General features: G+C 36.6%; 1 protein-coding gene across 2 annotated transcripts in view; it reads left to right on the forward strand.

Annotated features, from left to right (window-relative positions):
• LOC145663659 (uncharacterized) overlaps positions 1 to 15,778 on the forward strand; it is a 98,577-nt gene that overhangs the window by 36,112 nt on the left and 46,687 nt on the right. For both annotated transcript variants that reach the window (XM_081729762.1, XM_081729766.1), the window contains exons 7-9: positions 2,965 to 3,116; positions 9,769 to 9,874; positions 13,399 to 13,547. In XM_081729762.1, the coding sequence (XP_081585888.1) occupies positions 2,965 to 3,116; positions 9,769 to 9,874; positions 13,399 to 13,547 (407 nt within the window). The remainder of the gene's footprint in view (positions 1 to 2,964; positions 3,117 to 9,768; positions 9,875 to 13,398; positions 13,548 to 15,778) is intronic.

The raw sequence follows: 15,778 nt of genomic DNA on the forward strand, positions 1-15,778 counted from the left end.
CTTACCTTTACCTATACCAGCACACAGGTTGTAATTAGGAAGACTGCAGCATTTCCCCATCGTTTTCTGTAAAGAAAGTAAAGAATTATCTAATATAAATAAAATAAAGAGTTTATATGTTTGTCTGTCTGTCTGCGGCCTGGGGACTAGTGGACCGAGAGTTACCAAATTTTGGTCACGGATACCTTGGTCGAGGCCCCAGACCAAGACAAAGCGGTTTTTTTCTTTTCAAAATTCGAACCGGGGGGTCTCAGGGGGGGGGGGGGGGGGGGGTTACCGGGACATATAAAAGTAGTAGAAAATGACCGATATTAGTGTCGAATTCATATATTTCGCGGTCGCTGAGATCAATGGTGAAACTTCGATCACATTAATTTCCAAATTAACCCCATTCAGCTTCGGGCCGGGGGTCAACCGGTGGGGGGGGGGGACACCGACACATGTAAAAATAATCCAAAATGACGTTATTAATGTCAAATCCATAGTTTTCGCGGTCGCTGAGATGAATGGTGATATTCAAAGAGGCGTTGACTTCCAAATACAGCCCCCATCGGCTGAAGACTAGAGGCTTTTTTTTTTCCAGGAGGTTTCAGGAGGCGTTTACCGGGATATATAAAAGTAATAGAAAATAACAAATATTTTTTTTTTCTTTCGTTGTTCAGTTTGTTTACGTAGATATTTTATCTGACCTATGCGAAGAATGCGTATTTCAACTAGTATAGAATAAAATGAAAAAAATGAATTAAATAATTTAGAGGTAAAATAAAGTAGAAATGATCATGAATGAAATAAATAATAAAACGAAGAGATAAATAAATAGAAATTAAGGTAGATAATAATATAGATGTGTGTGAAATCAATATTATGAATATAATTATGTGACTATTCGAAGGCAAACTGCGAAACTTTCTACATAAAAATAACCTAATCTGAGCTAACAGGATCTAAGAAGCTGACCTAATATAAATTAATATTTACCTGATAAATTCTGAAGTTACGCTACCCTGAAATGAAAGGGAATACAGTACTTCAGTACTTATATGGTATGCTGAATCATCTTAAGAACTCCATAAACATCTTGGAATGTATCTGTTGCAAAAATAAATAAATAAATGTAAATCTTAAAAAAAAGCAATTAATGTAAATGTAAATCTTAAAATATATTTTTTAAATATATGTTTTTCTGTAACCTATTTTTCTTACTTAATCTTGCTTACTTTATAATAATAGTGCCTCTCATGTAAATTATAAGCCTTTAATGTCTTAATGATTTTTAGTAAAAGCTTGTTCATACGTGTAAAATCCTGCCGGTTTTGTTATACTGTTGATTCGAGGACGAGAACATTTTCACCGATGTTGTCAGATGCCAAGATTTATACAAAGACCTATGGCTAAGAGTCACCTCGTGGATTATTGTCAGTTACGACTTTACGTTGAATGATTCAATTAACTTAAATTTATTTGTACAAGACAATGCCACACGTCATATAGTTTCGAACTGGTTTCAGCGGTGGACCTCTTTGTTCACTTGGACGTCACCATATGAGGAGTGAAGAAGGGGCAGGTCAAAAGCCATGTGAGATTTTTACTCTAGGGCGTAGCGAGAGACATCTCGCTGGATATGTAGCATATATAAAAGATTGAATCATGTATGAGTCCAACTTTCAGCAACCACTCATGTGTACAGTATCGATTGTACCGGGTTCTTTGAAACACACAGCTACAAGCTTACAGTACTTTTTTGCTATTGTAAGTATGTGGTGTATATGCATCATGGCTCCCAGAGTGAACATATTTTGGGAACGGTATATCTTGACACTTCCACGGCAACTTTCCTGTGTCTAAAAACAGTGCAAGGAATGTAGATGCACTACAGGAGCGACTGCTATCAAGAAAGTAAGCGATATAAGAACCAAGAGGTTCCAGTTATTAGGTTATCCAGCAAGTGTTAATTGTGGGTGAGTCTCTACATGTGCAGTATAGTGACTCTACGTGCGTCTCAGAAGTTGTGTCAAATAACACTGCAGGAAAATCGTCATACATAACGGGTGACAGTCATATGGGTACACGTGCTTCAGAATAGTCAGTCGTACCCTGCGCGATAAATTACATCTCCGGAAGGTATTTAATGCCGGATATTACCTATGTATTGTTCATTGTTGGGAAAGGACCGAAGACACGATATATTCTGTGACAAATAGAAGTTGTTCGCCATGCAAGTAGAAGCTTGATTTTATCTATATCTGATTGTGTAAAATTAGTACCGGAACTTGCCCGAATCTTGCCCCGAATTCACTTGTCATTGCAAAGCAACTTTCTCAAAAAGATTTTTGGTTGTCTGCTCTATAATGGTAGGCTCTTCGTTAGGCGCCTATAGACTTACTCTTCGTCAGGCGCCTAAAATTGTAAATTCAACTGTGCATATTATCAGCAACACACACTGACACCTATTTGTACAAAAGATCTGTGTCGTCTGTATGGAAATGCTATAAATCAAATCCATTTGCACCAAATCAAGGTCTCATCACATACATCGCATTATATGCACAGATTTCTGTAACGAGTAGAGGAAACCACCGATATCAAAGCTATTCCATTTGAGGACATACGGGTGAAGTTATCAGAAGAAAATTTCTGTGTTTGATCTAAAAAGAGCACTTTCCTCGCGCCGTATCACCAGTTTCTGAGGCAAATTCCAAATCTGCAATGAAAGTTGTGGTGCAGGGCTATTTTCAAGACACACGAAAATAATAATAAAACAGGGGTCACATTGAGGCCAGCAGATAGTGACGCCGTGGTTTAAGGTAATTTTCGAGTTCAAATTTGGACACAAATATGCGAACCTTTTGCATTAAGATGTCATGCTCTAGTTCTTCTGTGAGATTCTGTACAGTTGTGAATATTTTCCTTGTTCGCTTAAAAGGTTACCTGTTAAACCTGAAACTTTTGTTCTATTTTTTGTAGATTTCTGTAAGCAGCTGTCGCAAAAGGAGGCCATGGGTGATAGTTCAAGTGAAGAAGAAGCGAAGAAGGAGAGTGATGATGATGAGAAGCCCTTCATTCATCATCCTTTTCAGATTAAAGAGAAGCCAGGAAGCATTGTAATGAATATCCGAGTAAGTATTCTCTAATTATATTTTAGGTATTAAGTCTACATAATGTCTCTCTTGATCTTTTAAAATTAAGTTTTCCTTCCATTTCAGAAAAATAGGGAGCAAAGGAAAAATAAAAATTGGTTGGTTGATTCGATTAGAGTTTATAGCGCCTCTTTCAGTTCCGAGGCTATGTGAAACATGGAACTATGGCTTAACCTGGAATCCGAACACATGAGCTTTCGGCCGGAATCGAACCCGGTTCTTGTGCGCCGCGCGTGGGGTAACCATGTAGCCATAAGAAAGCTCAAATAAAAATAAAGTATTATGCCAACATTCTTAACAGACAAAAGTAAGAGGATGGAGCAACTGACATTGAATTGCAGGAACTGTCGAATCCGATTAACAAAACCCTGCTTATATGGAGTGCTAACCAGTATTACAACCTGATAACAATTCAAAGACGTTACTGACTAGCAGTTATTAAAAGAAAGTTTACTGTTTATGTGTAAAGCCTGTTATTAATCTAACAGAAGTATTATGTATTATGTATTATAAGTCTAACAGAAGATTCACGAATTCATGATGAAATGTTACGACTCAAATTTTGAATTATTATAATCTACCATTGTTAGGTCTCTAAATTTGTCCCTTCATTGTAAGTAAAAATGATTATCCTGGTCCTACGTTGTGTGATTCCACAGGATCTGCTTCAACAACTTTTGATAATGTCACTCGGTTTTACAAGTTCACGTACAATATGTCGTTATTTAAATTCTTATGCGTGTATTATACGCCCGTTAGTGTTGGTAGGAAAAGTTTGTTGAGGGGAGGAATTATCACATAAAATGATAAGGTCAATTTAGGTTCGAGAAATGATTTTGTTAGTTGTCGTAAAGCAGTTGCTTTGTGGACCAAAACATAGTAAATCTGGAAGATTGTTGCCAGTCTTGTAGTGTAATTTGTATCTTCGCCTCTTGTTTATATATATATATATATATATATATATATATATATATATATATGGTGGCTCAAAAGTCCTCAATATATTTCGAAGTTGCTAACTGTTTGAAAATTATTAAAAAAAAATAATAAATAAAAAAAAGGTTCTGTTAAATTTATTAAAACCTTTACATTTTGTGTCATTAAATCGAAAAGATAGTATTGGCCAAGTGGCCACCGTCATAGTTGATGCACGGTCAGGCGTGTTTCACATTTTCCATTACTTTCGTTAAAGCGTTTGGCAATAAATTCTCCCCTTTTGTTGGATATTCTCCTTAGTGCCACCAAGGTCTGAGAATTGTTCCTGTTGACCCTTAACTTCAAAAATCCCCAAAGAAAGAAGTTTGGAGCTGTCAAATCGGGTAATCTTGCTGTCCAATTCAAATCACCAAAACGAGAGAGTAAGGGACCGGGAAACATTTGCTTCAGAATATCCATTGTTGCTCGTACTGTGTGCGTGGTCGCACCGTCCTGCTGGAATCACATGTTTCTCAGACCCAATTCGTCAATTTGTGGCAGCAAAAGGTCATTGATCATGGTTCTATAACGCGCACTAGTGACAGTCATAGTGTTGCCAACACCGTCCTCAAAGAAATAGCGACAAGGACATTTTCTTCGTAAATACCGCACAAACAGTGCTTTAAGAGGATGTAATGGCCTTCCGTGAATTACACGCGGATTATCAGTGCCCCAGAAATGAAAATTTTGCTTATCCACATGGATAAAAACGCGCTTTTCGCTTATGATGATTTTTAATGAAAAATTTTCATTTTCGCGGAAGAGGTGTAGGAGGGCTTGGCTAAACTACACGCGTGTCTGGCGGTCTGCAGGCAATAACTGCTTTGTTGTTTGCACTTTATATGGGAATATCTGTAAGTCTTGCACCAAAATTCACTATAACGATCGTCTATCAATGCCTAGTTGGTTGACCCGTCATCTGATTGATGTTCAAACGTTCTCTTGGACATCTGCAACCACAGTAGCGATTCTCGGTCGTGCGAACGCTACGGGGCCGGCCACTTCTACTGTCCCACGTTGAGCTAGTTTCCTCGAAGCCAGCGGCTAGACGTCGCATTGTTTTGCCAGTTAGTGGCAAAACACATCAATACAGGAAATCGACCACGAAATTCATGCTGAGCCAAAACCACCGACCCATTGTTTCTTAAAAACATTGTCACAATTATTCCGCGTTCCTGGGAAGTATAGTGATCCGTGGTTCATTCACGTATATTTTGGATCTGTGAATAGCAGCTGTTTCCAACATTGGAGCATCTTACAATAGGGTGACGACTTCGTCGCCACCCTGTGTGTATATATATATATATACACTAGCCTTGGGCTAGCTAAGTACTTCGTCCGGGCCTCTGAATTTGCTCGGCCCATGGTCTCATACCTCATTATCTCATCCTTTGTTTACTTTCTTCCACGACAAGAATTCGTTTATGGCATTATTCTTTTTCCAAAAATTTAAACTCCTTTCTTTCTTAGAATACGCATTTCAGTCCATATGAAGTGATAACAACTCATTTCGCCCAAGTGCTAACTGTGTTCAAAACTTCATTTCAAATATTTCACTCCCCCCCCCCTTCCCTGATGATGAGAGTGACAGCCTCGAAGTAATTTTTGTGTATTGAGATTTTTTTAAAAAAATGTCCCTGCTCTCTTGTTAAAAGCGACATTTCGGGAAATGCTATGGCGGAATTTCCGGAAACACTGGCATATGCCTACTTGTTTTGAGTATGAAGTTTACACAGGGTGGCCCAAAAGTAGGTATACAGTTTCGTATTGATCAAATCATTGCTTTTTATATCATTTCTTATTGTTATCCATCAAGTAGACTTAATTTCTTTATTATTTGTTCTTAATATCTTTCTACTTAAATATCTTAAGCTCGGAACAGCCGAAGCAAATAGACCTATAAACTGGACTGTTATACTTGATCAATGCAGAGGTGCATACCTACATCTGGGCCACCCTGTATATCAAGTTTTATATCCCTAATACATCTCTAATCTTAAGGACTTTCGATTGAGATTTGGAATTAGATTTCTGAGCTTTCGGCATCAATGGCCATGGTATCCCGTCATGTCTGAGGGATGAACGTTCTCGGTGATTACACTATCCGAGCAATTGGGGAAGAAGGAAGCGGCCTGGGACCATTATGTTAGTTACGATCCCGATATTTGCCTGGTGTGAATAAGGAAAACTCAAGAAATCCTTACTCAGGATGCCTGGCCTGAAAAAGTTTTTCCACCTTTTCGACCAAGTTCCCCACCGAGAATCTTAAGAGACTTCGAAATAATGCCATTCTTTTATTACAGTTGCAGCTCATACCCTTCTTTCTTCTTTTGTAAGAAAAATCTCAAAAAACGCTGCAACACATCTTTAATTACTTTAAATGAAAAGTCTAAGTACCAAATTTTATGACCCTTACCTTAAGGGATTTCGAGGTACAGCCATCTTATAGCAAATTGTAACTCCCACCGTTTTTTATTTCTGCAGTTTTCTTCCCATCTTAAAAAAAAAAAAAAAAAAAAAGCTGAAACACTTCTTTAATTATTTTAAATTAAAAGCCTAAATACCAATTTTCCTGTCTCTAACCTTAAGGGATTTCGAGACATAACTAGCTTATTACAGTAATTGTAGCTGCCATCATTCTCTTTTCTCACCTTTTCCCCGCCCACCCTCTTGTAGAGAAAATATAAGAAAAGCGCTAAAACACATCTTTGGTTATTTTAAATGAAAAGTCCAAATACCAAATTTCACGTCTAATCTGAAGGGAGCTCTGCGAGGTATGACCATCTTATTTTAACAATTGTAACTCTATCCTCTTTTGTTTCCCTATTTTTTTCTTTCTTTCTTACTTTATAAAGGAAATATTGTAAGAAACACTGATACACATCTTTAAGTATTTTAAATGAAAAGTCTAAATACCAGATTTCATGTCTCTAATCTAAAGGGTTTCGAGGTGTGGTCATCTTATTATAACAATTGTAGCCTCAATTTATTTCCTCCTCTTTTTCTTATCTTGTGGGAAATACATCAAGAAACTTTGAAAACGTATCTAATTATTTTAAATGGGAAATAATCTATATCCCAAATTTCATGTCTACCCTTTAGATATTCGAAGATACGGACATTTTATTATAATAATTGCCACCCTTACCCCACCCCCCCTTTACCCGCCAAATTTCCAAAAATCCTATGCACTGTCAAAAATTCAGGTTTCTAGCTTAAACAGTTCAGCTTGGACGTTGATCAGTCAGTCGGTTACTCTCACTCAGGACTTTTTAATATGTAGAGATATGCCGTACTTAATGACGGCTTATAGTTTCATGTAGCTTTTTCTCTTCGACTAAAATTTGAGAAAAGAAAGAAAACACTAGACATTATCAGGCGCAGAACGGTATTTCGTGTGAGCGCCCACGATATGTTATTTCGTCATTCCGGTAACATTACGTGATACAAGTTATCAGATGCAGCTGGTCATTGCAATTTCTTTTTTATACCAATCACGTTGCGTCACCCCCTTTATTTTAATTACCTTATTCACTTCCTCATTATTTTTTCTCTAAATTTTCTTCGTGAAATACTAGATTTGTTGTTGCAATGATGCTCACAAGTTATTTCAATACATCACAAGATTGAAGCACACTGGATAAGATCATGTTCGCTCTTACAAATATTTTCATCGCACACTAGACATCAGTATACACACTAATTGACATACAAGCTTAAATATGTCCGCTAAAGATCGAAATGACTACACTTCGCGGTTTATTCTATCACCTAATTGCTCAGTTTAAACTATATTTAGAAGGAATCTTGTCTTTATCGATTGAATAATGCAAAATAATAAATTCATATTTTTTTCTGTTATTCAATATCATAGTATGTATTTCTCCGAGTCGCGTAAACATCTTCACAATGACCATACAATGTGAGAAATTGGCGACGATCGCTGTTTTGTATGCTTAGCTAGATAAATATAACAAAATAAACTTATTTTATTATATTAATTTCAGATAGTATGCTAATACGCTCAGGGATTTTGATATTTATCCCTCTTCATACTCTGATTCCTAAATAATCGTACATTTCCAGGCGTTCGGCTCTTCCCAGGAGTCTTGTTACGTTTAATGAGAATATTGCAAATGATATGCATTTGTCAAATGGACATTTTGGGCGTGGTAGCTCAGTGGTAGAACGCTCACCTCTGGTGCGTAGAGTCCTTGGTACGATCTCAACTTCCGCCAGGTAGACTTTGTGTTAGACGAACACGTGTGCATGGGTTTTCTCAAGATAGCCCTGTTTCTCCTCACTTTCGTCATTCCATTATCACCATCGCCTCCCATAAGCCCCAGTGCATAATCCTGGGGCGTGAAGAAAGAAAGAAAGAAGAAAAGAAAACCTTGAATTTATGAGGAACCCAAACTTGGAGTTTGGATACGTATCCCAACTTTATTAGGTGGTCCTGAACGCTTGAATGGTTGATGTTTAATGTTTCTTCAGTTTCTCGTCTCATGTAACGTGGGGTTGACCCAACGGAAGCTTTTATTTTATCGTCATTATCTTGGCGGGCCTTCCTGACCGAGGAGCATCTATCATCATAGAATTTCGTGAACCATTGTTGGCACTGACGTTCTTGTAGACCATTGTTACCATGAACTTGACGCAACCTTCCACAAGCTGAGGCGCGTTCTTCGCTTTACAAAAGTGAAAATGTAAGTCAAATGTCAAATTATGTATGACCAATAACATAGATGGAAACGACTAGTTCTTTCAAAAGTGAATTATCGCTATGAGATGCAAAAATGCGTTATGATTTTTCCGGGAACCCAATAGTATCGAAAGAAATTTTTCTTAATTTCAGGGGACACAATGATTAGTCTGGAATTCTTTTTTAAAAATAGTTAATCTTGTACCTTTTGACATAAAATGAACGAGAAGAATGGTATTAAGTTACTACAAATGTTTCTTAATTAGTCGTTTGGTAGCAGATATTCTACTTCAGTAATTTCTTTTATGATACCTCTAGTATGGATTTTGGTTATTGCTTATTTTCAAATGTTTTGGAATCAGTTAAAGATATAATATTTGTTAAGTAATACACCTTTTGGTACAAAATGGACGTTTTTTCGTGTAAATGAAAATAAGCTTATTTATTTACTACGAATTTTCTCAATGCACTGATTAAATTTAAAAAAATAGTAAATTGACTTAAATTAAAAGATAAGAACATGCCTGTTGTATACGTCGATATCATGTAAAGCTTATTAATAATGACAACAATAGTAACTTCCTCTATTGGGGTTTGTGTAACATTTTCTTCTACATTTAGTAGAATATAAAATAATTTAATTGCAGATACATATACAGGGTGGCTTGAAACACCCTTGTAATTTTAAATTAATACATAAAAATCGTTTAAATTTTACAGGGCACAAATATCAATATGGGGACATTGTTTGACATAGTCTGTAATACCACGAAATTAACAATTCTTTCGGTACAACTTACAAATTGACCAGGATACCACGACAAGACCTTCAAATCGGGATATATGATTATCCTATCAATAAAGTAATATGAAGTAATTTCTTTTCGTTGAAATATGGGAACTGAAATTTAAGTAATCCTCATTATAAAAGCGTTGTGTGTTCTTGTGTTCCAGAATGCTGTACAGCTTCCTGTAAAGACGCTGCAAGAGAAGACGGCTGAACAAGCCAAGTTGCGTATTCAGTTCCCTGTTTCCAGTGGCCAACAGCATAGGAAGACTGGTAAGAAGATTCAGCGTCCAATCCAATATAGTTTTAGCGTCCAAGTGGGCGCATCTTGGAATGCCTGGACATTTCTAAGATTTTTCTAATCTTCAAACTTTTTTCTTTTAGCTATTGTTTATTAAAATTTAGCGTCCCTTTTCAACACCGAGGACCTACAGTTTAACGTGGTATCTATGTGAGACGTGCACCTACAATTTAACGTGGTATCCGAATGAGCATAATATGTTCAAATTTCAATGCTTCTAATCGGAAATCGAAACCAGGACCCTGTGCTGTGAAGAGGCATGCCAGTAGATCAGCGGGGAGAGCTATTTCCTTTTAGTGAAAACGCTAATAGTGTAATGTACGTGTTTAATGTTGTGATTACGTTTTTACTATTTTCTGCTAAGTAGTCTTTTTTCTAATCCCACTTCGCGATTTCCTTAAATCTGGTGTATCAAAAATCCGGGGCCATAGTCCAACTCCGTTGTGAGTAAAGATACGAAAAAAAAAAAAAAAAAAAAGGAAAGAGAGAAAAGTTGTTAAAAATAAAGTTTTTGGTCTAAAATTGTGGAATCTTTCAATCGCGCCAGCCATTCGACTCCATCTTTAATACGAAAGTAAGGTTTGCAGTTGAGCAAGCAGTTCGAACAAAATATAAGGGCACGCCAAAATTACATGGTAAACGTGCATATTGTTGTGTGAGGGAACCTAGGACACCTCAAATATGTTTCCCAACAATACTGTATTGTTGGTATGGTGATGGCCCAAAGGACGATCGGACAGATAGTTTGTTTGGAAGTATTATTGTTAGTTCCTAACAGTGCTCTATAAAGTATAAAAAAAAAAACTATTCTCAACTTATCTATAGTTATAAACGCTTTCATAAGTCAAGATCACATGGAATTTAATAATAATAATAATAAGAAGAAGAAGAAGAAGAAATAGTAATACATAATACAAAGTAAATGTAAACAGTCCTTGCATGCAAAATTAAGGAAAAAATTCTTTAATTTTAGAGGTTGTGGCCCGAATTATGCTGATATTTGTAAAATGGTTTGTGATGTAACAAACAAAAGAAATAATAATAATAATAATAATTAATACGACATTAAGTCAATTATAATAAAGTATTCAGTTTCAGAAAACTTGCAAACTTGTAGTCCTGGTATTTTACAAAATTAGCCTTATACAGGGTGGACCATTTATCTTTATACGCCCTTGTAACTTTTAAACTAATAAAAACGAAACGATGAAATTTCGTATCATGCAAATATCAACAGGGGGACATGGTTTAGCGTACACTGAGATGTAACCAGATTAACAGTGTTGCCACCCCAACATAGTTTTTTTTAATGGCACTACTTCAAGTTAGTACATATTTAAAATATACATATTAAATGAAAACTTACAATACCTCACTCGGTATGCAGTGTTGCTAACTAAGGACACTACAGTATCACAAACATCGAAGAACAACCAAATTTTTGGAGCCTTCTACAACAGTAATTACGCAGGTGAGACAGGTGGATCAACCTATATCCGAAGTACTTTGGCGTCGAATATTATGGTCATCATATGACGTATTTCGAACAAATAGGAACAAAGTTACAAGAAGTTGAAGATTTGACTTTCTTCAAAGGACTTTATATTTTTAAAAAACGGTTAAATAAATATAACATTCAATTGGGGGGTGGTGGCTCAGTGGTAGAGCGTTCACCTCTGGTGCATGGGGTCTCTGGTTCGATTCCAGCTCGCGCCAAATGAACTTTGTGGTGGACAAACACCGTGTGTGTAGGTTTCCTCGGGGTTCTCCCATTTCCTGACACTTTCTTCATTCCACCATTTCATCCATTTCTCATCATCGCCGTCTCCTTTAGCCTAGCCAGCATAAACGTGGGACGTAAAACTCAAAGATTTTCAATAACATAGATGGTTTTGAGTAGACACAAAAATCATAATGTCATTTACAGTAATTTAATATCTCGAGCCTTTCTTGAGATATTAAAAAAGTGGTAAAAATTACTATATTGTTTAAAGCGGCGTATTAGTTGGAATTCCGGATTTTTCCTTTTCTTACCACATTCTTCATTCCACCATTATCATCACCGTTTCCCTTAATCTCGGAGCATAATCGCTATAGTATCATGAACATTGAAAACCAACCATACTTCGGGGGCTTCTACAATGGTAATATCATGAGTAATACAGACAGGGTAGTTCATTTCCAAAGTACTTTATTATCAAATACTATTATATCAAAGTACTTTATTATCGAATCATATATTTCGGGAAAGTGTGTTCCGTCCCATTAACTTAAAGAGCATAATTGTGAGACGTTAAACTGGAAGTTTTCATTTTCATATTTTCTAGAAAGTGCTTAGAAATAAATATCACATGCAATTATATAAGAGGTTTTCAATCGACACAAAGATGTTAATACCGTTTATAGCAATTTGATACCTCAAACTGTTTCAGATGTATGAGAAACATTGATAAAGATAGCTGTTGTGCTTAAAATGGCGTATTTGTAAGAACTTTTTAAAACAATTGTTGGTTCCTTTTGTAATATTGCAACAACTGTTTTTGGCAGGTGTAATTATAAATTCTCAGAATTAGCCTACATAAGCTTTAGAAGTGTTACAAATTTAAAATTATTTATTATGTCTGAGAAAGAGTTTTGAGATATCAAATTACTGTAAACGGCATTAATGATCTTTACATCTTTGGAAACCATCTATCTGATTGATTGTGATAATTGTCACAAAAAAAAGGTAAAATTTTTAACCCTGTGTAATTTTGTTCCTATCTATTTGAAATACATCATGTCATGATCATAGTATTAGACACTAAGAACTTTGTACTTTGGATGTGTATTGCCCCATACGTTTCATTTATGTTATAAATGTTTTAGAAACCTGCAAAATTTGGATAGTAGTGAATGTTTGCTAACATCTTGATTTGAAATACGTAATAACCTGACGTAGTGCCATTTGAAAAATTATAACTCTATGTTGGATTGGCAGCATTCTTGATATAGCAGAATATGTCAAACCTTGGCCCCTGTTGATATTTGTGTGCTACAAAATTTCAGCATAATCTCAATATTAGTTGACAGTGGTAGAGCGTTCACCTCTGGTGCTTTGTGTCCTGGGTTCGATCTCAGCCCCCGCCAAGTGAACTTTGAGGTGGACAAACATTGTGTGCGTGGGTTTCCTCGAAGTTCTCCCGTTTTTTCTCACTTTTTTCATTCCACCATTTCGTTCATTTCTCATCACCGTCTCCTTTAGCCTATCGTGGGACGTAAAACTCAAATTTCATTTTTTTTTCAATATAAGTTGAAAAGATACATTGGGCTTATCAAAAGGAATTGTCCCCACTGCATGTGTATGTATCAAGCTCCATGTATATAAAAGAATGTTAACTACGAGATTATTTCTACTTGCAAGCTTTCATATATTGTATAATTAATAGAACTATAGATGAATGTCGAACACTGATGTATGATCTTTTCCTGTGATTGTCAATTTGTATATTTATAGAAGAGTGGGTGCCAGTTTCTCCAAAGGAAGAGCAGAAACCTAAACCTCCCGAAGTAGTTCCGAGTCAGCTGCAGCAGCCGCAATTACCAGAACCACCACCACCTTTACCGCCGGAACCCCAAGTTTTTCCAGTTATTCCTAATGCAGAGGTAATTTTTGTGTATCACAAACAATAAAGATTGTCCTTTAAATTCTTACATTCAAGCATGTATTGTTATTTCTTACAAAATTTTAAGTTTTATTCCTTAGACGAAATTTTCTCATTTCATAGGAAAAGTGCTTCCGAAAACATTGTGAATACGAATAGAAATAATATATGCGGACATAGATGGGTGATTTTCGTCTTAATAAAATCACTTTTACCTTTATTCATTGGAATGTTTTGTAGCTCTTGTACAGATCTTTTCCCCCTTGTATTCAAAATTGAGGAAATAATGGATGTTGTATCACATCAGTTTCTGGATAGGTGTGAAATCGTTGATATACTGAAGTAGAGTGTCCACCAAATTGTGAATGAGCCATGAATTTCGTATACCATGAAAAAAATCTAGAAAAAGGCATAATCTTTGAGTTTAACATCTTCGGTGCACCGTCCCACGATTATGCCGAGCCTAAGGGAGACGGAGATGATGATGATGGATAATAATGGTTCAGTTATGAAAGTGGAATGTGAGAGAGCTTTGGGAAAACCAGACACACACACGGTGTTTGTGCATCACAAACCTAATTTGGTGGAAGCAGGAGATCGAACCAAGGACCCCACGCATCCTCTGCTGCTGAATCACCGCTTCTCCCTGCCGTAAATTTCATTATCGAACCTTGAAAATGTAGGAAATTTTTAAATGAATAGGAAAAACTTACCAGAAGAAGAAGAAGAAAAAAGCATTCGTTTTGAGTTGCAAACTGTGCTTTGGAAATATTTGAAATTTAAAAGCTAGTGGAGACGGGGGAGGGGAGAGACCATCCAGTTTCAGTCTCGCACTGAGTGGTTTTCGTTGTCAATCTGTGGTCAGTAAAGTTTATTTTTATAAATTTTCCAACAATGAAAACGTCGTGAATTCAGTTATTTGGTTTAAGTGGGGAAACCTGAAAGGCTGAAAAATGCACGACTAAGTCACATATTCAAACCGTGGTCTCCGACTTACCGTGTCGACGAGCATTCGAATATCAGTCCAGCGATACATATTTTCACTCTTTGCGTGTCTTACAAGGGAAGGTCACCAACTGGCTCCGCTGAGATCAGAACGAGACAATTGTGTTTGCATTTGATATGCTATAACTAGACGAATCCCAAAGTTATACGTGCCACCGGGCGAGATATCGTGAGTTAGAATATATTTTGTAATGTAAAAGCTATTAGTTGGCAGAGTAGTTTGAAAGGGTCATTTGTTCGGAAACGGTTGGATAGATGGAAAACACGACTAACACATGTCCTACCATTTTCAAGGGCACACTTTTTGGGGTAAAAACGTTTGCTCCAGGGTTCCAGACGGAGTCCAACTCAAAAGTTTCAAATGGCAAGGGGTGTTAAGTAGCACATCGTTTGAAAGCTGTTGTGAAGTGAAAGAAGATGGAGCAAGTCTTGATTCTCTACGACAACCCTATGAAAAATGGCGGCAGTTGAAAATGTGTAAAAAAAAAAAAAAACAGTTGAAAAGTCCATGGCAATCCCTATAAATAGGAAACGGTGAGACAAATGTGAAAACAGGAAAGCACGTGTGGCATTATTTTCAAAGTAACACGGTTTAAAGTATAAACGTCTTGTCCCAGAGCCCACGCAGAATCCAAGGTGGGGTCCAACTCAAAAGTTTTGAAGGCAAGGGGTGTTAAGTAGTGCATTGTTTGAAAGCTGTTATGAAATGAAAGAAGATGAATTCACAATGACGGACTAATTTATGTATGATCAAACAGGATAGAAAGTGAAAGTGAGAATAACAAAGAAATAAGAAATAATCGAAATGGTAAATAAATAAATAAAGTAGTCTCCGTTCTTATGATTCTTTCAATCGTCTGCTGCGGCGGTTAGTGCTTCCACCTGGTGGCAACAACTTTTGTACTTCGGTCGAGCACTCGTAGATCTCTTTATTCCAACGGGTCGAATGAATGAAGATGCAACATAATTGTCAACATTTATATACAAACTCATTTTTCACGATGGCAGCCATATTGGATTACAGATGATGCGTCTTTGACTTTTTGTGGATATCTACTATTGACAATAAACGAAAATATCCCATTTCGCTTCTCCAGCTCCAGTGATTTGAGCTAGACATGTATGTGATACATGTTGCGGCATTTTGAACTCAAGATGTGGCGTTTTTGAACATTTCGTATCTTTTCGTCAGCTACGCTTACTGCTCAACATTCATACTAAATTTGG

The sequence above is a fragment of the Thermobia domestica genome, chromosome 1 (genome assembly GCF_964235325.1).
Source record: "Thermobia domestica chromosome 1, izTheDome1.hap1.1, whole genome shotgun sequence".
NCBI classification, from domain to species: domain Eukaryota; kingdom Metazoa; phylum Arthropoda; class Insecta; order Zygentoma; family Lepismatidae; genus Thermobia; species Thermobia domestica.